Here is a 25,079-nt window from a genome sequence, read left to right as displayed (position 1 = left end):
TAGGTGTCAAAGTGAAACAATGTAGGCCAGAATTTGGTCACACAACAACTGCTGTTCTGATAGTTTGTCTTAAATATTTTATTACCACTGAGGAAGCACTCTTTCATCTTAGTAGTACCCTTTAGTGCTTTGCTGTAGGTTTGGGTGAGAATGATTCCAGAAGGAAGAATAGTACCCACCTGAACAAAACCTATTTTCTTTGTTTCCTGTGAAAGATGATGATTTTTTTTTTTTCCACACAACTCCATAGTTATTTTAGCCTTCCTTATTTTATGATATCTGCTAGGACACTGGAGCTGTACACCACAGGGTGTGGTGTACAATTAAAATTAAAGTGAAAATTAAAAAAAAATCACTTGAAATTTGCCTTTTAAGAATCCAAAATTGGAGGCAAGCATCTGTTAAACTAACAAGATACTGTATTCTATGTAGCTGATTTTCTACCACCATCCATTCCAAAGAATATACCAGTACCTGAGTTCTCTCTTGTGAACATGAGAAATAAAAGAAATACAATTGCTATTATCAAATTTAGAGAGCCTCAAAAATCCCCAGCAGTCAACACTGTACATAATATGAACACCACATTACAATTTCAAGGCTACAAATGAAATGAGAAGTGAAGAATGACTCTCCATATCCTTTCATAATTTCCTCCAGATAATATTTAAAGAGTAGGAGTAGAAAGATTACATAGATTACAGAGAATTTCAGAGAATTGTTATAGGAGAGGAGAGCTGTTAGTAACTGGAATCTACAGTGCTTTGGTACTGCTTGGTTGTAATAGACAGGTGCTGTGTACATGCAGGAGCTGAGTATTTGAAAACAACTGCTGCAGTGGGATGTATTTCCAACTCAAGCAACTTGTCTGGAGCTTTTGGAATTAATAGTTTTTGTTTGGGATATGTGCCATCAGTCAAATTTGAACTAAAATGAGAAAGAGAGAAGAACTGAAGTGGATGAAGAATTTATTACAATCCCAATTCCTCCAAAAACTCAGATACGGAAAAAACAGGTAACAGGAAGGCTCTTTTACTGCTAATAGGCATGGATATTGAAATTTTAACTTGACAGTACATATTTAGACAAAAAGTAAGGATAAGTGATGTCTTGTGGAAAAAAATACACTCACAAAGTTTTATAAATTCATATTGGACCAATAGGAAACATAAATGAACTTCTTGACTGTCTATTCTCCTTTAATAGTAGCTAAGGAAAAGAGAATTCATTCCTTGAATTACAGTGAACATATACATTTTATTATTTTATACTTAGACTAGGAAAAGAGTCAGATGTCAGAGGTTTGCCCTTGGCTTCTGTCTGCCCCAACTTTTCCAGCTGTAGAGGGATTATGCTATGCCTTGCTCCAGAAATGTGCAAATAGGAGACACTCCTGAGCTGTTTAGTAGCTGTTTAATAACATTTTAAAAGTGGCTGTTTTTTCACTTCTCATCACAACAATATATGATTTTCAAAAGTTATAAAATCCAGGGAGTGAGCGGTATTTCAAACTCAAAAACCCCAAAAAACAAAATGCAGTAAAGGGAATTTCTTTAGTACTTTTGCAAGCAGTGCACTAGAGGGCTCTCAGGAGTTAGAGATAGATGGAATGCTCTTTTGAAAGGCACATACTTCACAGGACTTTTCATTACAGAATTTAAAATAGAAGTTGCTGTGGTTTTATGTGGGGGGTTGTTTGGTTTGGGGTTTTTTTAATAACGTGAGGTTCATGTAAGTTTATAGCAGTTCATATGCAACCACCTCTCAGTAAAGTTAGCTTCTCAACAGTTCTTAGCTTGCAATGAAATACCTAAATGTGAACCATACTTAAAAGTGAAATATGTTCTAGATGCCAGCTTTTACTGAGTTTCTTTTATTAACCTAAGGAGTTTACCAGAACAAAGGATGTGTCAAGCTGAATAGGTAAGACATTTTATTTTTATAGCAGTCTATATACAATGTGCACTTATTCTTTGTTTCTTGGAAAGGATCTATAAGCCATTGTCATTTTATTTTAAAAACTATAGCTAGATTCTTTTTATGGCTTCACAAGAGTGAAAAGGATTAACCAGCTTTCAATTTTAATGTATGTTTATGAATTATGGGAACTATATTCACAGTCAATTAGGGAAATTTGGCACTGCTTATTATATTATTTTTTATTAGTGAATATGTGCATATTTAACTTCGTGTCACTGGTTCATATTTGGGTCATTTACAGCATTTCCATAACATGAGGTTTAGTGAAGACTTTGTCTTCTAAGAAAAAGATAATGATCTGGGTTTGACAAGCATTTCTTCCAATGCTGGAATACATCCAGCTGAGATTGAAAATTGAGCCTGTATTTAATGGTTTTGGTGTTTGATTTCTATTGTAATGAGAAAGTAAAAGATCTATCCTGACAAATTCCTACATGCATACTGTCTCATCTAGAACTTTTTTTTTCTGAAAAATATAGAGCCACAGATGCTATGTGTGAGTAATGAAAGGAAATGCTACTATTTTCTTTTTGCAGTTTGCAAAGAAGATACATAGATCTTTTAGACTACAAGTCAGTAAACTTTGCTTACGCAGCTGGCTCCATTCATTCTCTGAAGCCAATCACTTCCTCTGTGGTGGCTGATAAGAATTTAACAGTTTGAGAAGGTGGAGTGTCAGCATCCTTAGTGCTGACCACTTTCCCAGGCATATCAGTAGCCTCTGTCCATCACACATGCTGGAAGCTACTTGGAAAACGAGAAATAGAAATTGTGGAAGGGAAATGATGCATCATCATCATCCTGGCTGGAATGTACAGAAGACTTTATGCTGTTTTCATCATGTGGATTCACTAGAGAAATGACCCCTTTTGATCAGCCAAGTAAAATCAAAAACTTCTTTATTTGCTGCCTGTGGCCCTCACGGCTGCTGAGGCTCTGGACTTGCAGGCGTCCAAGGACAAGGAGGAATCTGCTAGTGGGCACTGCCTGTGTGATCTACCTGGGATTTCTTGTCAGCCAAGTGGGTCATGTTTTACCACAGCACAAAGGAGGACATGGAAAGATCAGTTCCAGGAGTCTCCAAGATGCAGCTCAAACTCCTTTTCTGGGCATCCCACTGGATGGCACCCTGTCACCACCCAATTTCCAGGAACTCCAGCTTGGTAGCAATGGGACCTTGCTGCCACCCAATGTAGTTTATATCACCCTGCGGTCCAAGCGCAGCAAGCCTGCCAACATCAGAGGCACAGTGAAGCCAAAGCGCAGGAAGAAAAATGCAATCCCTTTGTCCTACGGGCAGCACTTTCCAAAAGCCACTTTTATGGGCTGGGAAGAGGCCTTTGCCCAACAGGCAGGGCAGGCCACACGTGCTGCAGGAACAAAGGGACCAGTGATCTCTCTGGAGGCAAGAAAGTACCAACTGAATGAACACAGGCATAAAGGAATGACTGTCAGGGAGAGAGGTCACCAGAGACCTGGGAGGATTTCTGGAGCTGTAAAGCCACAGCTCCAGCCTGAGGAAAGCAATATCAGGATTTATAGTGAGAGCCCTCCCTCATGGATGAGCAAAGATGACATCCTAAACATGCGCATGCTGGCAGACTCTCCCATTGAGAGCATTCAAGAAGTACCTTTGCACAAAGCAGTCCTGGCAGTATTTGCAAGAGGTCCCAGCACTGTGGGAACTGCTTGTAATCAGGGACACTGTGGAATTGTCAAAAGACCTCTCGACATGAGTGAGGTGTTTGCCTTTCATTTGGACAGGATCTTGGGGCTAAACAGGAGCTTACCTTCTGTAAGCAGGAGATCAGAGTTCTTCCAAGGTAACACATTCATGTGGTTTTCAGCTTGCAGGTGGGGTGCAGAGGTTTCCTTCCTGCTTGGCATTAGCCATGGGGCAGCAGCAGTCACCCCCTTTACCTCCTGTGAGCCCGAGAACTAACCCCATTGTTACAGGGAAATAAAGCTATTGTCTGTGTCTAACTTCTGCAGTGCAGTTATTCTGTCCAAAGGATGAATACCCCAAAGTTTACTACAAATACGATAGAATTGCTGAGAGCAGTAAGTTTCCTAACACGAGTCTGGAACAAGAAAAAAAAAAAAAAAGGCGCAATCCATAGATTGCATGATGTTGTACAGACTGCCTGAAGTGAAACTGGTGAGAGTTTCCAGAATCTCTGTGATTCAATGGGTTTTTCTGATGTTTTTAAATAAACTTTTCATATTTTAGAATCAACTTTAATAAAATACTGTTGGAACTTGTCACAAAAATTCATCTCTCAGGTGGTAGGAATGGGGTCAGATCATCTACTCATAGACATAGGGAACCTGCCTGCAGAAGCTTGAATCTTCTTTCATGGCACTAATCGCCTTGGGAATGGAAAAGTTTTTTAAAAGTGCTTCCCTTTCTTCTGGTAGTTAAAATCCAAAAAAACCTACATTTCAGTGAATTCTGCTGTACATTTTGAGGTTCACTGCATGCATCTATATATTATCCAAAGATATCCAAACACATAGTAAATATCTCAGTATGCCTGTTACATGATTAATATAGAATTTCCAATTAAAAAGTTGATTTTTCACCTTTAGTGAAATTAAAGGTAGAATTCAGACATGTAATGTGATCTAGAAGTTTACTTTAAAATTGCTACCTTCTTAAATATATCTTCAGCATAAATCCTATTTTTGTACAGTCACAAATCCAAAAGGACTATGTTTGCATTTTAATGAATCATTGCAAAAGCAGCTAGCTGTGTTTTTGCTGTTCATTTCTTGCTTCGAAATCAGCTTCTATCAAATAGTTTTTTATCAGTCTGCATTTCTTAAAAAGAAGAAACTCAAAAAAGTAATGCTAGAATGATTTTCTAAAGTCTGACAGCAGGAAGACAACATCGTGATTTCCAGTGTCTTCCTGCTTTGTAAACCTTTCCTTTGGCAGCCTGTACAACAGTGGGAATGAATCTCTAGGAACAACAGTTTGGAGGCTTCTGAATATTATTCATACTTGCAGAGCATGGAAGATACATTATGCCTATTTTATTTTTAGGAACAAGATTATTGCTATAGAGCTGTCATAAGGCATTAAGGCAGTTCACATGGGGAAACTGCACAGTGTGGCTGCAGAAATGACAGACTGCAAACCTCAGAAAACTGCTATTAGGCTAATTGTGCATTGTGTTGTTCAGTATCTGTCACCTTACTGTATGTTTTGGACTGTCTGGGACAGAATGTGTCATTCTGCCCTCTAATTTTCTTTTCCTCATAACTGGCTAAGTTCCTATTACAAGAGGAGTGTTGCTAGGTGATGAGAAGAGAAATAACACTATTTTGGTCTCACTTCATTTTTTCCAGCTAAAGGCTGAACAGAGCATTTGGAACAGTGACTGCACCTTGTCTCTCATGATTTCTTTATTCTGGAAATATGCTGGAACTCAGATGCCTTGCAACTACTTGAGCTCTTTACTATTTAAGTGCTTGTGTCTGGCATAATGTGAAAATATTTGTGGTAGGAAAATGAGCAAAAATATAATTCTTAAAAATAATATGAGTAATTAGCTCATTGAAATAACCTATATGTGTTTCAGTTAAGATAGGTGGGCTCTGTAAAATTTTTTACAGAGTGGCTTGTGTGAATCAGTTTTTCACATGGGAAAGCAAGCAGTGCAGGATTAGAGACTGTGCATGTGTGTACGAATGTACACTATTTCTGGGCTGACATATCTCTCTCCCCGACACATCCCTTTAGCTTGCCTCAGTTGTGATGTGATCCAACAAGACATGTTTGATGTAGCATTAAAATCTTAAAAAATGGGCTTTTCAAAACTGTCATTCATTTTGTCAAAAGCAGTTTCAAAGAACTGCTTAGTAAATCCCTGTACAGGTTCTATTTCTCTTATTCCCACAGATCTGACACTGACTTTTTTTTTTAAAGTCTAGCAAAATACTGTATTCAAGTTCCCTGTCTGCTGTCCTCACCTTCCCTTGTTAATTGTCAACCCTTTTAAGTGTTAACTGAATTTTTTTGTGGCTTGTCTAATTTTTCCATCATTCATCCTGGATGGAAAAATCAGGTATGGTAACTCTTTCTCTCATACATACTTTTACAATGAATTGATGGGATGTAAAAAGCCTGAGTAGTATAGGTAGGAAAAGTCCTTTTGAGCTGGGCATAAATGTCTATAAGAGCATGATTTTGTGCATACACAAGCACTCATTCGTTACTTCCATTGCTACCTACAAGATGTCAAAAATGTCTCCAAGCACCTATAAAAAAAGGACAATCCTGTAAAACATCAAGAAATAATAATAGAATTCTGTCTATTGTGGAATAAATGAAGGCTGACGCTTATGTGCTGAGTTTTGGGATGGTCACATTAATACTACGGCACTAAGGTACTTCATTATTTCATAACCTTAACCTGAGGAATAGAAGAGACATAAGTGACCTTGCTTGGTGTTGCAGCCCTACCTTAATGACCTTTGCACAGGAGCTAAGCCAAATGCCTGCATGGATGGCCTCCAGCTCAGCAACTGCATTTGTGGGCTGGGACAGTGGCAGTATTTGTTAGGCTTGAGCTACAACTGGAGTTTGTGGGCTGGGGCACGCTGGCTTCTCTGTCTCACCTGACAGCTGTAAGGATAGTGCTCTGCCTCCTTGGAGAATAGTGATGATGCTGGGCTTTTTGTTTAGCTTTTGGTACAATAGCTGCTGTTATGCAGTTCTGTTGCACCTCTTGCTGAGGGACTGAACTACTGCATGCTGATGGCTACTTCCCCTCTGGTTTTCTGACATCCTGAGTCTGACTAAATTGAGAATAATAAGCAGTGGTGTACTCAATCCACTATTTGTCCAGAACCTCCTTTTCCCCCCAAACATGCAAGAAACTCTTCCTTTGAGTAACACATTTCATTGTTGGTTTAGTGCAAATAGATGAATAACATGATAGCTCCACTGGTTGCACTTGTTTTGCTTTACTGGCCTCTGCATGACTATAAACAGTGTCCTAGTTTTTATCTGTTATACCCTGTGCTATCAGCCTGCTCTTGCCATCCCATCAGAAATTATGCAATATGAATCACCAATATCAGGACAAAAAGTACAAACCTAGCGCTGCTTTATGCTTTCAGAGTGCTCTAAAATACTTCCACATAGTGCTGTACCTCTCAAAGGGGTACAAGAGGCATATTTCCAGTATTCTGTTGGGTAGAGAAGTTCATGTGCAAGCACTAATGCAGTCCATAGTCTAGAGAGCAACTAATGCACATTTCATGCATTCCTTAATACTGACATCCATATGAGCACAGGACAGAACATTGCAATGAGGTGTATAGGGATGAAAGAAAAATAAATGGCCTAACTTCTCTCTGCTTTCTGCTTTTGTTCCTTATATTTTACCTAAAAACATAAACTCTCAGAATTTTGCTCTGTATGCTGGTCCCTCTCATTTTCCACACTAAATTATCCTTTCTTACTAATGCATGGACAGCTAAACTCTTCTGGCAAATGTGGCAGTGGTGAGACGTACTGCCCTACAGTGAACAATTCTGAGTTTGAGAAAGGGCATTAACTACCTCATGAAAGATTTTCTGGTTTTAGTGTTGATCTTCTGGGCATGTTTGAAAATATTTTCTTTCAAGGAAGTTAGAAAAACTGCTGTATCTATAAGTCAGAGCAAAAGATGAGAGAAGTGTTTGCAAGAGCAAAATGTGGTTCCTGACCACATGAAGTTCAGAAGCATGCAGTTTATTTTGAAAGTGATGTGGGGTGTGGAAATCTAAGATGATGGCTATGTTGAAGAAGCCATGCAGTGATACATCACTGAGCTGCACATGAAGCAGTTTGAGTACCTTGAGGTGGTCTAGCCTTAGCAGCCTGAGGTTTCATCTGTGTTAGCTTATTCAACTTAGCTAAGATATTTTTTAGAAATGTTTTGATGTTCAAAAATATGTATGAATTACTAGGAAGATGGTCTCAGCATTCTCATGCAATTTTGAAGATTGCCTTTGGATAGTTAAGTAGATATATAGATCTAAAATAGGAGTTAAAAATAAAATGAACCCAATCAGCTCTGGGTGAGATTCAATGCAGTGCAGTTGCAGCAACAGAAAAGCAGCACCCCTCTGTGTGATTGTGTAAAGCTGACTAGGAAAGAAGCACATACAGAATACATTGGACTTTTTCTGAAATGTGCTTCACCTTCCAGGTTGTGGCTGTAGGTCTCTTCACTGTTGAGGTAACTTCAGCCCAATCCTAATCAGGTTTGAATCAGAAAAGCTTCACTGATTTGACTGGGGTCATGCCAATTCATGCAGCTGTGAATCAGACCCCTTATCTGCTTTAATTCAGCATCTTCATGTTTTTCCTGCAAGTGTCAAAAATTTGAGTCACAGCTCTTTACTGAAGCCGCTGTTTCATATTCCTGTAATCCAATTTATATTTCAGAGTTGAAAGATTTTTTTTGGATCTTCTTTTCTGCTCCCATTTCCTTTGAAATGCAAACATTTCCTGTATTTAACCTTAGTATTTTAAAAATGTTTTTGTATCTTAATGGAAACTGACATGATATTATTCATAGTTTTCAACTATTTATAATACTATTGTTTATCATGTCCTTTTTAGGTAGACAGGAGATATTTGTTTTCTTAGAAAACTGTTTATGTATTTGATTTGTGAAAGAATTCATGGATAGTTACATAAGTTGTAACTGGAGATATAAAAATAATAGGTTAGATTTGGTCCTGAGGAAAGTTGTCCTTTTTTTTTTTTTTTTTTTCTTTGTGACAATTCCCAATGCTTAGATAGACTTTCTCCAACTTTCTTGGAAAAGAAACCTATCCCTTAGCTGTTCTAATTTGGGTAAAGTTATCTGCAGTGTAGGTGTTAGAGCCAGAGTGAGAGAGATGGAGAAATGGGTAGGATTTCCCAAATAAGTTACCTAAATACTTATTCAGGCACCTCAGTAGAGGAGAAGCCTGATTTTCAGGAGTGCTCAGCTCATTTTTTCAGTGGAGGAGAGTGTGGAACATGGTGCTGATAAAGGTAATACTGATCATAAAGAAAGAGTGATTGATGTTCCTAATGGAAAGACACGTTCTGTATATCTAAGGAAACCCTGGGCAACTGGGAGGGAAGTTAACTGGGTTGGCTTGGCTTTGGAAGGACTACCTTGTATGTACAAGCCATGGCAGAGAGATCAGGTACATTCTGATTTGGAAAGGATATGGCTTTTCTCTTGGGCTGGATCGCACGTGGGGCCGGCCTGTCATGCTTGTTTGGTGAATGGGAGATGGATCTTTGCACATCTTTCAGTACTAGGTACAGGCAAAGATAATTTCTTACCTGTTGTTTTACAACCGTCAGCATCCTTTGAACAAGTTACTTTTGATTCAGCTGTGTGGAGATTGTTTTTCACAGTCCTGGCTGCTTACAATTGGAGCATTGACATTGGCAGCTTCTACCTCGCTGTTGGCACTGATACCTGGTTTCCATGGGCTATTTTCTGTCTGGTTTGCTTCTGAAGAAGCAAACCTGGACCTCTTGCCTTCTAAAAGCTTTTTTGCAGATCTGTCTCTGTCTCCCTGGGCATGTGGAAGACAAAGAGACAATTTAGGCTGCACTTAACCATGCAATAAATTGTGCAGTAGTGTAGACTAAGTTCAATGAACTTCAAGATGAATATGAATAATTTTTAGAGCTTTATATGTATTCCAACACTTTTTAGTAAGCAGCGCTTAAGCTTTGCAGTTAAATGGTTCTTCCTCTCTGTACTAAGACATATTTTGATCTTTTGTCTACACACCCCAAAATATAAAGGATTTCTTTGTTTTAATGTTTCTGTGTTTTAATATCTGCTATACAAACCAGATCTCATATCTAGGTAAAAAGCCCCAAACTTGTCAAGTTGTTTATTCATGCTATGCTCACATTCTCTAGTATTCTCATATATCCTTTCAGAGCTGTGGAGTAATACATTATAGGTTTAAAATACTAAAAATAACAAAATAAATCCACTCTGAGTATAGGATTTGTGGTGTCTCTATGTCCATTATGCAAAGAAAATCCCTTTGACATAAGTTTCCAGCTCTTGAAAATCAGCAGTTCACTGGAATCAGAAGGAAATTACATTGTTGATTCACAGTGGCATTGTAGGCTTTTAACCTACCTAGAAACTTTTTAATAATTAATTTGGCTTAGTATATGATTTTGTACATTAATCTCTTTCTTCAAACAAAGAAAATCTTTTATGCCCATGTTTCCAGTCCTGTGCTGGCTGCTTATGGATGTAGGATAAGACCACATTAACCAAAGAATGTCAAGATATTAGTCCCTGGCTGGTTCTCCTGTCAGATCTGTAAAATGGTCATTTTAGGCAGGCATTTTAGGTCATTTAGGCAATGTCTAAGGAACAATCAAATAAAACCGATAGTATTGCACTGTAATAATGGTATTTTTTTTTTTCCTTTTTTCAGGTGGTCAAGCCTGTCCTATTATTCTCTGGGATTCCTCACTGAGTCCAACAGATAATAGTACTCATTCTTCAGTGAGGTTAACATGGGGACAATATCAGCAGCTACTGAAGAAGAAATGCTGGCAGAATGGTAAAGTTCCCAAAACTGAGTGGGGCTGTACTGAAATTCATCATCATGAATGGTCCAAGATGGCACTCTTTGATTTTCTGTTGCAGGTAAAATGTTTGCTGAACACAATTATTTGTCTCATAAGCCATGTGATCAAGCATAGGGTTTTTAGAAAAAGTAATTTTAGTGTATTTATTTTTTTTAATGGGGAAGAGAGGTATTTGCATAGTTTGAAATTATGTCTGGTTATTTCTTATGATTAAAATATCCAGAATGCAGCTTATAATCAGGCAGGAAACCTAACTGACTCATTTCTTTTAAAAGAGGAAGCAAAGGCTTTTGCCTTGGTTTATTTCATACTGAGTCAGGCATTCTCCAAACAGAGATCTTGACTGTGTTCACAACTGTAAATCTCTGTTTACTCTGTGGTCCTTCCTGCACCTCCCCAGCCCCAAGAGGTGACTGAAGTGGTTTTGGCAAGGTAACAGTTGTAGTGGATAATTTTTCCTTTTTTTTTTTTTTTTAAAACCCTAGACAGTGACTTAGTAAAGAAGGAGTAGAGCAGCAGCTGATGAATGATAAATCTGCTGTTCTATTATTCAGAAGGAGTGGTTAAAATAAGATACAACAGGATTGAACTTCGCATGACAGGAGACAAATTACTCTTGTACTAATAGCTGGTATCAGAGTGATTTATATCTCTGGTTGCCTACCAGACAAGAACATGCATTCCAAAAAGTGACTCTCATAGTTCTTAAAGACTACAGTTTTATCTGTGTGCTCTCAGACTTTATCAGCAGCAGAATATAAAAATTTGAAAACAAAAAAAATGCCAAGAAAGGGTTCGGTATTAAAAAAAAAAATCTGTGCTTCATGAGTCATTCAGAAATAAAGAATAATGGTGAAAAGTATTCTCTGTTAAGTATAATTCCCTCAGAAGAATAGGTTTGACACCTCTAATAGATCTTCCTAATCTCTGGTTTCAAATGCTGTAAAACAGGAGCAGGATATAAAATGCTTATAGTTGACCTTTACTCACGTCCTGCAAGAACTCAAGCAAAATAGATTCTTTAATATTGGGAGTTTGGACCTCTTATGTACATAAATGTATGACAGAAAATTCTGCCAAACTATATGCATCAATTCCAGAGTGTTCCATCATTATGTCTTAGCACTGAAATGGTGCAAGATATTGTGAAGAGGCTGTCTGTAAGAACAAGATTTCCTTGTCTATTTAATGCATGCAGAGAAGTGCAAAGGAATGGGGTCTATACATCAAAGGAGTCTTTCTAGAAGGACTCTGCTTTACTTTTTTACCTTTGGATGGATTGAATAAGAAATCCCAGGAGAGAGAACACTGGAAACAAGAGGGGCTCTACAGCTTTCAGATTATGGATGCTGCTCATGAAAGGAGAAAGAGGAAGAAAAGTCTGTTCCTTTCCTTGGGATTTTGATATTTGGAAACGAACACTGGCATTAATACAACTAGAAATAGAACTACGTGTGAAAAACCCCAAACAAAATCAAAACAAACCCAATTCTCAGACTTCCATTTGATTAAAGAAGTGGCCTTTTTATTTCAACATGCAACAAAGTTCTTCATCAGGTGGGGTCCTAATTTTGCTGGGAAGTTGCAAAAATAAAATGGTAGTTTATTTTAATTGTATGTAATGTAATGGTAAATGTAATTTTAGAAGGCTTATGTGAACAGTAATTCTTTTATGCTTAGAGCAGTTTGAAGAGTTAACAGTAAACAATGAAGGACAGAAAAAATTATTGACCTTTGATGAGCTACTCATCAAGTCTTATGCACCAGACCAGACCTCCACTCTCTAAACATCTGTTAGCAGGAGCAAGTCTGCTGTCTTGGAAGATGAGCTGGAGCCAAAGGCAGCTCTAGGACAGGCAGGGTCAGCAGCAGGGGAGGCAGGCCAGCAGGAAGAATGGTGAAAGCCACAGGCCCCATTTGTAGCCCTGTGAGCATCAGGCATAGACAAGACAGCTCCAAAACTGACAGGCAGGAACCTCAACCAACAACTCAATCACAAGCAGCACAAGACTCCCCCACACACCCTCTCCTCTGAAGGACACAAGAGGAGGGCTGAGCTGCCTGAGCTTAAAGGGGGCTCCTGTGCCCAGGGGCAAAGGTGGGGCATGTGGAAGTCCAAGGTGAGACTTCTAAGAGTAATCCAGGCCAATTTGTGTGCCCAGGGCTGTAGCAATGTTGAATATTTACTTTCATCTACTCTCAAGGGGTAGCAGCACTTTCAAGGAGTGATTTATCCTTCCTATATTAGATGGTTATCCTAAAATGGCATCCATTGCTCTGGATGTGCCTTGTTCTTGTCATTGTTTATGAAAGGGAACAGAACTGACCAAGTAAAAAGAGACGCCTAACATCTAACTAACCAAAGTTAGTCCAGATTTATGTATTCTTTCCAGCTAAGTGCTGTGTGATGAATAATCGAGGTTCTGCATGGGAAAAAATAGTCTAGACCACCATGTCATAAAAGTATATACCACAGGGAGGCTGCTCTGTGATTATAAGTACACTGTTCTTACATTTTATAGTTTTTGATGGTTTGTTATGCCCCTCACTGCTCTTTTAGTTATTTTGCATACTGTTAGACTATAAGATCCCACAAAATGAAGATACTCTATGTGTGTCAGACTGTGCTCTATTGTTCTCCAGCAGAGAAAATGTAAGGAAAAAAGAAAACTTCTGACAAAGGAAATAGAATTGTATTCACCATCCTCTTATTCCACTTACACGGTGGTATTGTTCCATTATTTTCAAAGAATTTCTACTGACATAATAGATCATGGCTATAAAATGGATAAAATAGAGTCTGAGAAACTGCTTTTAGCTGTACCTGAAGGTATGAGGACCAGGTCTTCACTGCTGTTTCACTGTTTTTAATTACACTTGTCCTGAGCTTGTTTTTCTGTCAGTTAGGTTAGAGAGCAATGTCTTACAGTGACACTTTGCCCCAAGTACTTTGGTATTGTTTTCACTTGGCACTCTGCTGTGCTTTGTTTCAGATCTATAATCGACTAGACAGAAATTGTTGTGGATTCAAACCTCTCAAGGAGGATTCTTGCATGCAGCAAGGACTGAAGCTGAAATGCAATGATCAGGATTCTGTTGACCTGACACACATCGTTCAGAGAAGGCATGACCAAAGGCACTTGGCCTTTATAGACAATAAGGGTTTCTTTGATAGAAATGAGGACAATCTTGACTTCAAAATACTACAAGGAATCAATGAGTAAGTTTTAAATTATTAATTTTGTAAAAGGATTGATAATTTCTTCCCAGTTTGAGTATGAGACACTAAGCTACTGGAGTAGATATCATTGGCCCAAAACATTGACAGGATGTATCTAAAAATTTATGAGTAATCCCACAGCTGTAAGAGATACAATTAACATACATATGATTAGGCACACATGGACTTCCTTTGCTGAGTTGCAGCCTATATTCTTAGAATTGATTGCTAAACCACAACATAAATACTGCAATTCAGAGTAAAGGCAAAAACTGATTAATTTCTTTGTGCTTTTCCAGATTCCCTGAATCTGCAGTTTCAGTGCTGAGGAGCCAGCGTTTACGTGAGAAGTTGCTCCAGTCTTTGTTCCTTGACAAAATATACTGGGAGAGCCAAGGAGGCAGAAAAGGAATTGAAAAGCTTATTGATGTAATAGAAAGGCGGTCCAAAATTCTTCTTACTTATATAAATGCACATGGAGCCAAAGTATTGCCCATGAATGAATGAAATAGTCTTGTTTCCATCTGAGAGAAAGTCTTTAAAAAATGTTTTATGGGGCAGAAACTGATGGTAAAATTGATTTAATTCATAGCATCATTTTTTCCCCAAACTTTCAAATGTACTTTTAAATAAGAAATCTTACATGGTTTAAAAGTAACATTAAATGTCAGCTGCAGCTCAACACAATGTAGTCTCTTCTATGTCACCAGTGAAATGAAAAATAACCAAATGATAATATGCAGTAATATGTAGGTACCATGAACACTCTTTCTATTGAAGTGCTTGAAAATTAGCAACAGGATTTTCAGTACATTAGCCTGGATTGCTCTTACTTCCCTTATTGAAGTCAGTAGATTTTATTGCAAGTTTAAATGGGAAAAGAGATGTGTAAGCACTTGATATATTGATGACACTTGCTGAAACATATATAGTTTAGGTATTTCTTCTTTTATTAGGTATACTAAAATGCCAACATTTCCAAGAGCCTCTTTTACTTTATTTTATTTTGATCTTTTGAAATATAAGAACTAAATTCAGCTCTTTTAAATGCAGGAGTGCTTGCGCTGGACATGAGGAAATTTTAAAAAGAGAGTGAGGTGAACATGGCTTTAACAAAAATAATTATTTTGACAAATACAGTTTTTACTTGTCCATTATGGAGTACAATTCATCATGAGTCACTCATTGCAATGTATTTTTTTCAATGCAAGTTGTTCTGATGTGGGGGTGGATGATCAGGCATTTTCTGCCTATTGATTAACTGGGTATTTTTTTAAAAAAATAGCTTTAGCTTTGTGTGAATATGCTGCTAAATAAGTACATGTTTTGTTTTTGCAAAATTCTTGACAGCATTTTTTGAGAATATTATCAAAAAGCAGAACTCCTAACAGACTGTTGTTAAACCCGGCAGAGGAAATGTTTATTGTGTGTGCTCAGCTCTAGCCAGCAATTCAAGCTTGGGTTTCCATTAAGATTGACCACTGTGAGGTGATGATTGTAACTGAGAACTTGCCCTGAGTGTTCCCACAAGTGTGGTTGATAGGGAAGGTTGGATAAGCACTTCAGATTTTTACCCTTTAAATGCTCCAGAAAATAAATATAAATTGACACAGCCTATCATCACATCCACCTTCTACCTGACTGTTTAGAAAAACTCTTACCATCTTTCTAGAGAAATATCATCTTCTAGTCATGAGGTAATGGTAGAAGTTGGATACTTTCATAGCTACTCTTGTCTTTATGTGTCGTAAAAATATATAGGGTGTGAAAGAATTTTAAAAGTGCTGGTTTAATGTTATTAATGACAAACTAAAATGTCTAATGTCACTGCTAATGTGGATGGGTGAATTTAATGTTTTAAATAGCTACAATTCCACTGCAGCTAAAATCAGTTTTCTTTCCATTAAGAATAATTGCATTACTAGAAGAAAGAAATCTCATTATAGGTAGAGTTAAAAAGACTTAGTAAAATTTTAAGACCTTATTCAGCTAAATAATCTTTTATTTTATTTTGTCAGCAAAGGACAGATCAATTTGTTAAAATTTCCTAGAACTTAACCATTGCCTCAAGAGAACGTGTATTAGAGTGCCTTGCACTTTTTAACACCAAGGTAGAATTTTACAGGATTTTCAATTTATCCCTTTCTTTAAAGTGTTGTAACTTATTAGCCAGATAATTTTCATCACAGAAACAAAAATATTTTGGCTTGCACTGTGACCAGAGTCTAGACAAATGAACAATCATCAGGATACATTTCACATGGAATTCCTGTTGCAGTGGATTTCACTCTGTGAAATCACAATCAGTTTGTCTCATTTTCTAGCCTATCTCACAGGTTTCTTCCTGCTAGATACCTGTTCTAGCAAACAAATTTATTATCCCTCACTGCTGGGAGTGAGAGAAAGGCACAACTCTCAGCAGCACGGAGCTTAGGAGAGGGCCCAGCAGAGTTGTGAATGTAGCTGATTATGGCAAGGTCCATATGAGACCTCTGTCTTCTATCTTTAGACTGTACATCCTGATGCTGAGTTTTTGCCCAGTTGTATTTTTTTTTCCAAAATTGGCTCATTGCTGAAGAAGACAAGGAAATCCGTTATCTTTCCAGGCTGAATAATTTATTTTTTATGGTCATAACTTGATTCATTCTTCTCCATTTCTTCTGGACATGGACTAGTACTCATCCTTGAGTATGATACATGCTTTTTTATTTGCCTGGCGGTTCAGTGCCAGCTCTTAAAGAGCAATATAATTGCCTATGAAACTGCCCTAAAGCTGACCTGAACCAATGCCTTTCAGTAGTCCTGGATTCTAGAGAACTGAGTAGCCACAATGCTGTGCATTACTTAAAAATCTGACCAAGCATGAAAAGTGTAACTGTAAAAAGCAAAATTTATGGAGACTTTCCAAGGGCAAACAAATACTCCCTATGCTGGGTTAGCATGCCATATTTCATGTACAAACACTCTTGTAGTCTTCAGGTAGGCCAGGAGACTCTTTCTGAGATTGGACAGTGAGACAGGATTGCAGGTTGTTTCTAGTTCTCTCATGTTGATAACAAACTGCAGAAAGTGCTTTTTATCCTGCTGCTGTGGAGCTTGGTACGTAATCCAGTATTGTTAATAATGCAAAATATGATTGCAATAGCTCTTAGGAATGCATACTAGCCAAGTTCTAGCATTTTTTAAATGAAAATGAAGAATTTTGTATTTTTGAGTGCATTTGCAAAAATGCTATAGTAAAAAATACAAAAGGAGCACTTTAAGTTTGTTTATTCTCTGCTACTACATTTAAGATACCTGCTTCAGTAACATGGGTAAAGTTTATTGGGAAATTGGTTCACATCCTTTGGAAATAGCATGATTTTGGACTGACAGGAGCTGCACTGTAGCTAAAGTAATATCAACTGAGAGGAAAAATTCGGAAGAAGCCTTATTCAACCTATGGTGATTGATAGAAAGCCAAGAAACTGTGCTTTAGTCCTCTTTGCTGGCCTGTCTTCCATTTCTGGGCATATGGGATCAGACAAGGATTCATGTTGCACATTGCGTGGAAGGGTGTAACCAACAGCAACAGTGCAAAACCTGTGGGTGGGAAAAGACGATTATGTCATTCTTGAATCTGCCTGAAAGCCAGAACCACATGAAATGGAATTACTAAGAAAGTCAAAAGAGTTTGCTCTCAAAAGAGTTTGAGATTTCATAACACTGGAAGACAGAGCTTAAAATAAGTAGCACAGGCACAGATGCCTTAAAATTCCTTGGGAGCCTGCCAGCAAGTTAATAGTCTTAAATGTTTCAGAAGCTGAGGACATGAAAACTGTGGAGCACTGTGAGAGCAGTTTCCTTCTTTTCTTGTGTGGGTATTCTATAAAACACCATATTAAAATAAATAAATAAATAAATAAATAAATAAGCAGATTAATTCCATGGTTTCAAACTAACAAATGCAGATTCAGGGTACATTAAGGGACAAGGTTCCCACAGCAAACCTGGGAACACTTTCATGCATATGTGCATATGCAGACACAAAAACACATATACATGTATTTACACTTTGGTTTGTTTCTGTAAAATGGTCAATTTAGCTAATAAAGAGTGAGCTCTTTATATAATTTACTGTTTACATGAGGAATTGTATTTGTGAGCTTAAGTCCAATTTCGGGTATACACAAGTTGAAGTTTAAGCAAAACAGTAGATGAAACTTTTGTCCTCAAAGGATTGACTCTTCTTTTGCTAACACGTTTATATAATCTTAAAAGTTTTTTACTGACAGTTGTAGAGTAAAACAGGAGTATGTATCTGTGCTAAACTTCCAGAGTGATACCAACTCACATGTTTTTAAAAGTTTTATACTAGATACTGAATTTCCATTTTATTTTGGAATTTGTGAATTTTAGAAGTCCCTTTGTCCTTTAATTAGTAACAGTGTTTTCACAAGTAATGGCTCATTTAAATCTCTGCTGCTATTGTCATGTAATATGTAGGAATATACAAAATAAAGAAAGATCTTTATCAAATTTTTAGTTCAGACCTCTAAATTGCAATAAAAAAATCCTAATAGATATTATTGTGATGTGTGGACCATTAGTTACTGTTTAGAAAGAACTGTGGCCTTGAAACTGCTTCTTCATAGAAACAGGCGAAAACAGATCATAGGAATCTTTCAGTAGAAATATTTTCTAGCTATTTACTCATGAGACTTGCAACTCTTTCTCAATAAGCTGATTCAGTGTAGCTGTGAATCTTCTGGCTACTGCAGCATTGGTATTTGCTACCTTCTTTAGCCATTCTGACAATACCTACTTGCACAAACATTGAGCAGAAAAGGCCATGCTCATTTATAATGCCCGGACAGAAGTATTGGTCAGTGACTTGTAAACTTTCTAGCATGCCATGAGCAAACACAGGAATAGCAGAGAGACACTGGACTCAGTGTGGAATAGAGACTCACACAGAGTTAAAGTAGCCTAAAAACTTCTGGCCTCTGAAGTTTATAGTTTTTGCCATGATCCAAGAGAGACTAGTGGGAAACACAAAGATGCGGAAACATTTTAAACATTCTCTTTCCCACAAAATATAGTTTGTTTTATTAAAAATATTATTTATTTTTGCACATTACTGCATGCTTCAGGCTAAATTCTGTCAGCTACATTTGTGTGAATTAATTTCAATTTCACTGAATTATCCCATTTCCAGATAAACCAATTTAAGTCAGGTTAATCTGTAGTCTCAGAGGTTGGAGAACTGAAGCCTCAGCTCAAAGGGAGGTCTTGCAAGAGTGACATATTAATAAGGACAGTTTCCTGAAATATAACATGAATATAGAACTTAGAACGTAAGTTCTCTAAGCAATATCTGTGGCATCCAAGAAGGGTCTAAAAGTGTTCTTTGAAGACTTTCAGTCTGTTTCACCTGTATTTCTGTGTGTCAGGACATTCAAAGAGGATTAGACAAATTCAAGGACAACAAGTTTATATATGGACTTTGTAAGAATTAGATAAGCTTTTATCCTCTAACATTCCTGATACAATAATTCTGGGTGCTGAAGAATATAAGGGAAAGGGGCCACAGACAATGCCCCAAGCTCATGTTCTCAGCTCACAGTCTGAGCTGTACTGTTGGGCTGGGTGGCAAGCAGGGAATTCCACGTATTTTTGTATTTGAAGGCTATTTAGCCAGATGCAATATTGTAAACTCTTCAGGCTTCCTTTTATAAATAAGAATATATAGAATTATCTTTCTGTGCAAGTATGGGGATGCTTGGGGTGTTGTGAATCTGCTTTGTCTTTGATGAAAGAAGAGACAGAAAACAGATGGCAACCTTCTAATGCCTAAAGATTTCCAAAAGCAGTTCCATGGATTTTGTTCTTTTGGAAAAAACAAAATGAACAAAAATGCAGAAACTTTTTTTTTTCTTTACTGTGATGCATTGTCCTTTCTGTATTTGGCATTGTGTATGCCAGTATCATTATGTGACTGAAATAAGTGGCTTTTTCTAAAAATTAGTTCAGTTTCAGTAGTTATTTCCTTTTTAGTCTTCTGCAGTACATTTACTTCTTATTTAATCATTTGGTTTCAGCATTCACTGTTCAGGAGCGCTATCTCTATTTCCTTCCATGGAAAAGCTGGCATGGCATTCCATGGAGGTCTGTTAAGCTGTACAAGCACGCCTTATCAGAGGTACTCTTCAGCTGGCTATGTGAAACACTTTGAGATTTGGATGGAATTTATTAACTGTGTGAAATCCAGCCTTCTGAAGTGTGAGGATTATGTCTGACAGATGGTACAAGCTGGCAGTCCAACATGCTTCTATGCTCTGGGAATTCTGAAACAACTACAGGTCACACAACTTAATTTTCATATATAAGTGGATGTATCCCATGCTTAAGACAGGGTCTTTCTGGTCATCTGGCATTTTTTTTTCCCTACCTCAGGTCTCCCAAAATAGAAATATGCAGTCAAAAAGTAAAAGTGAGAACTGGCTGAAGCATACTCTCAATACAGCTGTGACATAGTTGCAGTAAAGACGTGATGCCCAAACGAAAACTAGACCTGCCTTATAAAAAGATCATCCTGAAGGAAGATGAAAGGATTCCTGCTGTTATATATGTCAAGACTTAACTTTAGAAACCCTCATTATGTGAGGATAATATCTGAGGCTTTTGATCTGAGATATGATCAGGCCCAAATGACTGTAGCAGCTCTCTCCCCAAAGTCCCATTTACTCATTCTGCTACACTTTTCATGATCACATGGACAATTCTTCCATCACAACCCACTGGCCTATAACATGAAGGTTTTTGAAATTAGACAGGTATATATGTTTGAATACCCAGTACACGTCTAAATTTTGCTGATTATTTCAATGTAATAGGCTTAACTTTTCTCCGTCTGGGCTGAAAAGCTCTGAACACTACCCCTGCAGTTTTTATGTTGCATCTGATCCCTACAAAATACAAATCTCTTTTGCAGCTGATCAATAACCAGGACTTTTTCTCTTGGTGATGTCTAACAATGTTAAGCATCAATACCAATCATTTCTCAGATTTCAACTACAAATGTGACATCTTTTTCCCTTACCAGGTCTTTTTCTTCCATATAGTATTCCTGTTATTGCAGATATCACTGCTACTGTCCAGAATTTCAGTTGCAGCTTGGATGGAAAAATGCTTGGAAAGAATCTCCCAATTTATTTATTTTGTATCATTTTTAGAGTGTACCCAGCTGAATTTTTGAAAAGCAGGTTCAGGTGAGAGATAGATTGTTATGAGGAATGTCAGAAGCCTAGTCATTGGGCTTTTTTCTTTTCTTTAATAGTTAGGTGAAAGAATGCTAGAACTGTTATAACACAGGTAATCCACAAAGTATTGCTGAGTCCATCTTGACTGATCACTGTTGTGACCCTCATTTCTCCTACTGTGGGTTCTTTTCCTTCTGTGGGTTCCTTTTGTAGTTATTCAGTTCCTACTGCACTTTTGACTGGGAGACTTCCATTACAGGGTTTTTAGATGAGAAGGCTTTGTGGCTTAATAGGGAACCAGAAATAAACCTCTCCTATAACATACATTAAAATGCAGTATTCTGTTTTCTTAATAACCAGATAGAATTGTGTTACAGTCCTGTTTCAGTGCTGTTCTGCCTTTCTCTGACCTTCTGCAGGACAGATACTCAGCTGGCTTGGCAGTTTCCCCAGACTCAGTGCAGTGCCAGCTGCTTGAGCCATTCCTTCTAAAGTTACTTTCTGACTGAGCTCTGAGGCTCTTTCTGTCCAGCTGCAGGACTCACTGCACTTCGGATCGCAGCTGGGCCTGGGTGATTCACGGGATTTGTACCCCACTAGGTAGTGCTGATAAGACTCTTGTACTTGCTGTTAGAAAGAGTGCAATACACCATCAAGCCCTGCAGTGCAGTCACACTTGAATGCTTGCTTGGCTGTATCAGCATGAACTAAGCCAATAAGGCAACTCATGCGACAGAAGCGTTGATGTATTCTGAGAGCCGCAAAAGGTCAAAGAACAAAAGAGATTAAATCCCCATTAAAATCACAGCTTTCCACTTCATTTTGCTTTGTGTGCTTGTATGTCCAAACTTGAACTTGAAATGCTAGTTTGCAAGTAGCTCTAATGTGCAAACACAGCTTTTGTCGATTTGTTAGTGTTTGTGTTGCGAAGCAAGAGATCCGAAAGCCAAAGAACAACAGATTAAAGCTTATGCAGTGTCAACATCATACTGGGAAAGAATTCTTACCCTCTATCACAGTCTTATCGGAGTGATAATCTGCATGGCCATGAAGAGCTGACTCCTATTTTTTGTTACACTGTTGGCTTAGTGCTAAGATTTCTTTGATTTTCTGCTGTTAGCTTTACCACCCAGTGTAGATATCCCCAGGCTTTCACAATTGCTCTCTTTCTTGCTAAGAAAACAAAACTTACATGTGTTTCAGTACTTCTTGGCAGCCTGCCTCCCACATATAGTTTAGGGTGAAATTTTCTACCTATTTGCTTTTCCTGATTTTAAGTATAGGTAATGGTATAATTAGCAAACAAAAATAAGTATTTTTTCCCCTTGGTTTGGGAATAAGTCCTGCTAAAAACTGTGTAAATTCTCATAAGAAGGGACTGCAGATCATCAGAGAAAAGCGTACTTCAGAGGTGTAGATCTGAAAATTTGATACTCATTCAGTTGCAAAAACAACTTGCAATAGAGCTCAATATTGTGGCTATTCCACCTTTTAAGAACTGGATGAATGTTTAAGAAAATTAAGAGACTCTCCTTGACCAAATTTTTTAATAAACTGCCACCCTCCCTGTCACTGTATATTGACTAAAGCCTGGAAAAGTCCTGCACTTTGGATGACTTTCACTGTGGGATCCAGATAAAGGGAGGCCATAATTTCTCACGTAGCTGTCTGTAATCTGCTTTCCTACAGTCACTATCCCTGGGGGCCACTCTTACAACCTCTTGCAGCCACAACAGGCTTGTGTTACAACACAGTGTATGGTCAGCTTTACTAGATTCCTGCCTTCTCATGTGTATATTTCAAGTCCTTACTCATAATTAAGTCCTTACTTGCACTAGTGAAAGCAAAGGCTGCATTCTTTAAGGCTCACATCTGAGCCTCCAGTTCTAGGGAAACTTCTGCAATTGTTTCCCATTTCTCACTTGGCAAACAGATGTCACCAAGATCCGTTCAAGCATTCTGGAGTCAACTGAATATGGATTATGCAATTTTCATATTTTTCAGTGGAGAAAAAACACTAGGATCCTCCAGAAAAGGAGCCTTTTGGTTAAGTTTGCAGCTGTTAATTCCCAATGAAAATAGGTGATTTCCTCCAGCCTACATGTAAACATCTAGCTTTCACCATATTCTTCTGGCTAAATTAGGAGATTGCCCAATTGGAGTTGTGTTTTGTGGTGTGTCTCTCACATCATGAGTCACAGGCAATAAAGGTAATTTGGAAAGAAGATAATTTGGAAAGAAGATAGCTAATGGAAGATTAGGTAATGGTCGGCTGTATCTAGGTTCTCTCTCAATTTACCCAGCTCCTCCCTAAACATTAGCAATGTTTAAATACACCCCTAGGCATGATTTCACAAAAATTGGAGACTTCAAATTATCCACATTAGTTCTTTATGAGTTCCTAATGGGGTTCTGATTCTCATTTATGCTGGCAGTTATAGAATAGAGAATTCTGTACAGTAACTTTAGTGTAAGGTGCTTCAGTATGTTAAATGAGCCCCAAATATACTCTATACTTGCTAAAATAAGTATCAACTTTTCAGAAGCACAGTAGATAACATTGCATTGCTAGATTAGGCGTGATGTGACACATCTTTCCATTCACTACAGATACAGAATTTTGTATCTGCAGTTAATGGAAAGATGTATCACAGAGATATCCTGTGAATGTTCTCTAAAGGTGCCGAAAGAACACATGAAAAGTGAATATATTCTTATCCACATATGAAGTTTTCACCAGTGAGGGATTTCTTACAAAAAGCATGTAGTCATAAAACAATGGAAAAAGCCTTCAAACTGAAAAAGAGTAGATTTAGATTAGATGCTAGGAAGAAATTCTTCACTGTGAGTGTGGTGAGACACTGGAACAGGTTGCCCAGAGGAATTGTACATGCCCCACCCGCAGAAGCATTCAAGGCCAAGCTGGATGGGGCTTTGATCAAGTTGGTCTGGAGCAAAGTGTCCCTGCCAATGGCAGGAGGGCTGGAGCTAGATGATCTTTCAGCCAAGTCATTCTATGGGTCTATTAATCCAAGTGTTATTCTACACATTTTTCAAATACAGTTCAGAGTAGTTTTTCATTTAAACCAATTTAACATCCTCTGATGTAGAAGGATATGATAAATTAGAAATTGCAAATGTGGTTCACAAGGAAGGACATTAGTGCTTTCTAAAACATCTTTCACCTTTGAATTAATACAAATATGTAGTATATGAATTTTTGTCCATTTAAAGCTCTGTTCTTGTTTAGGTTTCATGATTAGTTCAAAAGCTACTAGCCTGTGTGCTACATTTTACATAATGCTGTAGTTTCAAATTGCAAAGTAGTATGGATCAATTATAGCAGAATATTTACATCAGAAAAGAAATCTTAAGTTAATTTCAGATCATACATTTCCAGCTAATACATCAAACATACATTTCCAGCTAAAACAGAATGTCTAAATCATTTGGATGCAGCAATTTTATCTGGAGGTCATTCCTCATTTAAAATCTGGTGGAACATTCCCTGAAGACCTAATGGCAGCAGTCCCAGGGAATATGGTAACCATTGGCTCAGGCTTCTGATAATGATGGTACACAGTCAGTTGAGAGTCAGGTTAATCTGTTCTTCCCAGCATGGTGTGTTAGGTCTATGATTTCCAAAATAGAAGATCATCAAGCACTTTGCTCCAAGGAGACAATCCAAATCAAAACCCAAAGAAGTAAAATAAAGCAGAAAACTAAGTCTAAATATGATGGAAAAGATGAATAAATGAAACAGGCTTAAAACCAGGGAAGTTTTCTTGAGAAAGCTCCGTTTTGTGTGGGTGAGTTCTACAATACACAGATGCTGGAAAACTTTAAACATTTGATATTTTTCAGCATAGCCATCTGAAAAACTACCCTCCTGCTTGTTACAAAATCTCTGATGAGAAAATGTGTGCACATCACAATGAATTCTGAGAGGACAACTTCTTTTAATCACTAAGTGGGAGTCATTTCTGCCTGACACTGCAGAGGAAAAACTGAG

The 25,079-nt window shown here is 37.7% G+C and overlaps 1 protein-coding gene across 1 annotated transcript; it reads left to right on the top strand.

Moving 5' to 3' along the window:
• The first annotated feature begins 2,662 nt into the window (after positions 1-2,662).
• On the top strand, positions 2,663-14,809 carry GASK1B (golgi associated kinase 1B). The gene is made up of 4 exons (XM_053941871.1): positions 2,663-3,803; positions 10,450-10,664; positions 13,600-13,826; positions 14,126-14,809. Exons 1-4 carry the CDS (start codon positions 2,807-2,809, stop codon positions 14,331-14,333), a joined length of 1,647 nt encoding a protein of 548 aa, XP_053797846.1. The 5' UTR covers positions 2,663-2,806; the 3' UTR covers positions 14,334-14,809.
• The last annotated feature ends 10,270 nt before the right edge of the window (positions 14,810-25,079 follow it).

This window comes from Vidua chalybeata, chromosome 4 (assembly GCF_026979565.1).
Source record: "Vidua chalybeata isolate OUT-0048 chromosome 4, bVidCha1 merged haplotype, whole genome shotgun sequence".
Classification (NCBI taxonomy): domain Eukaryota; kingdom Metazoa; phylum Chordata; class Aves; order Passeriformes; family Viduidae; genus Vidua; species Vidua chalybeata.
The sequence above is the reverse complement of the archived record's forward strand: the minus strand, read 5'-3'. Positions and strand labels throughout refer to the sequence as shown.

Coding starts and splice junctions, on each gene's coding strand:
- GASK1B (XM_053941871.1), top strand. CDS start 2,807: ATGCTGTTTTCATCATGTGGATTCACTAGAGAAATGACCCCTTTTGAT. Junction 3,804..10,449: donor GAGATCAGAGTTCTTCCAAG/GTAACACATTCA, acceptor TCCTTTTTTCAG/GTGGTCAAGCCTGTCCTATT. Junction 10,665..13,599: donor TCTTTGATTTTCTGTTGCAG/GTAAAATGTTTG, acceptor GCTTTGTTTCAG/ATCTATAATCGACTAGACAG.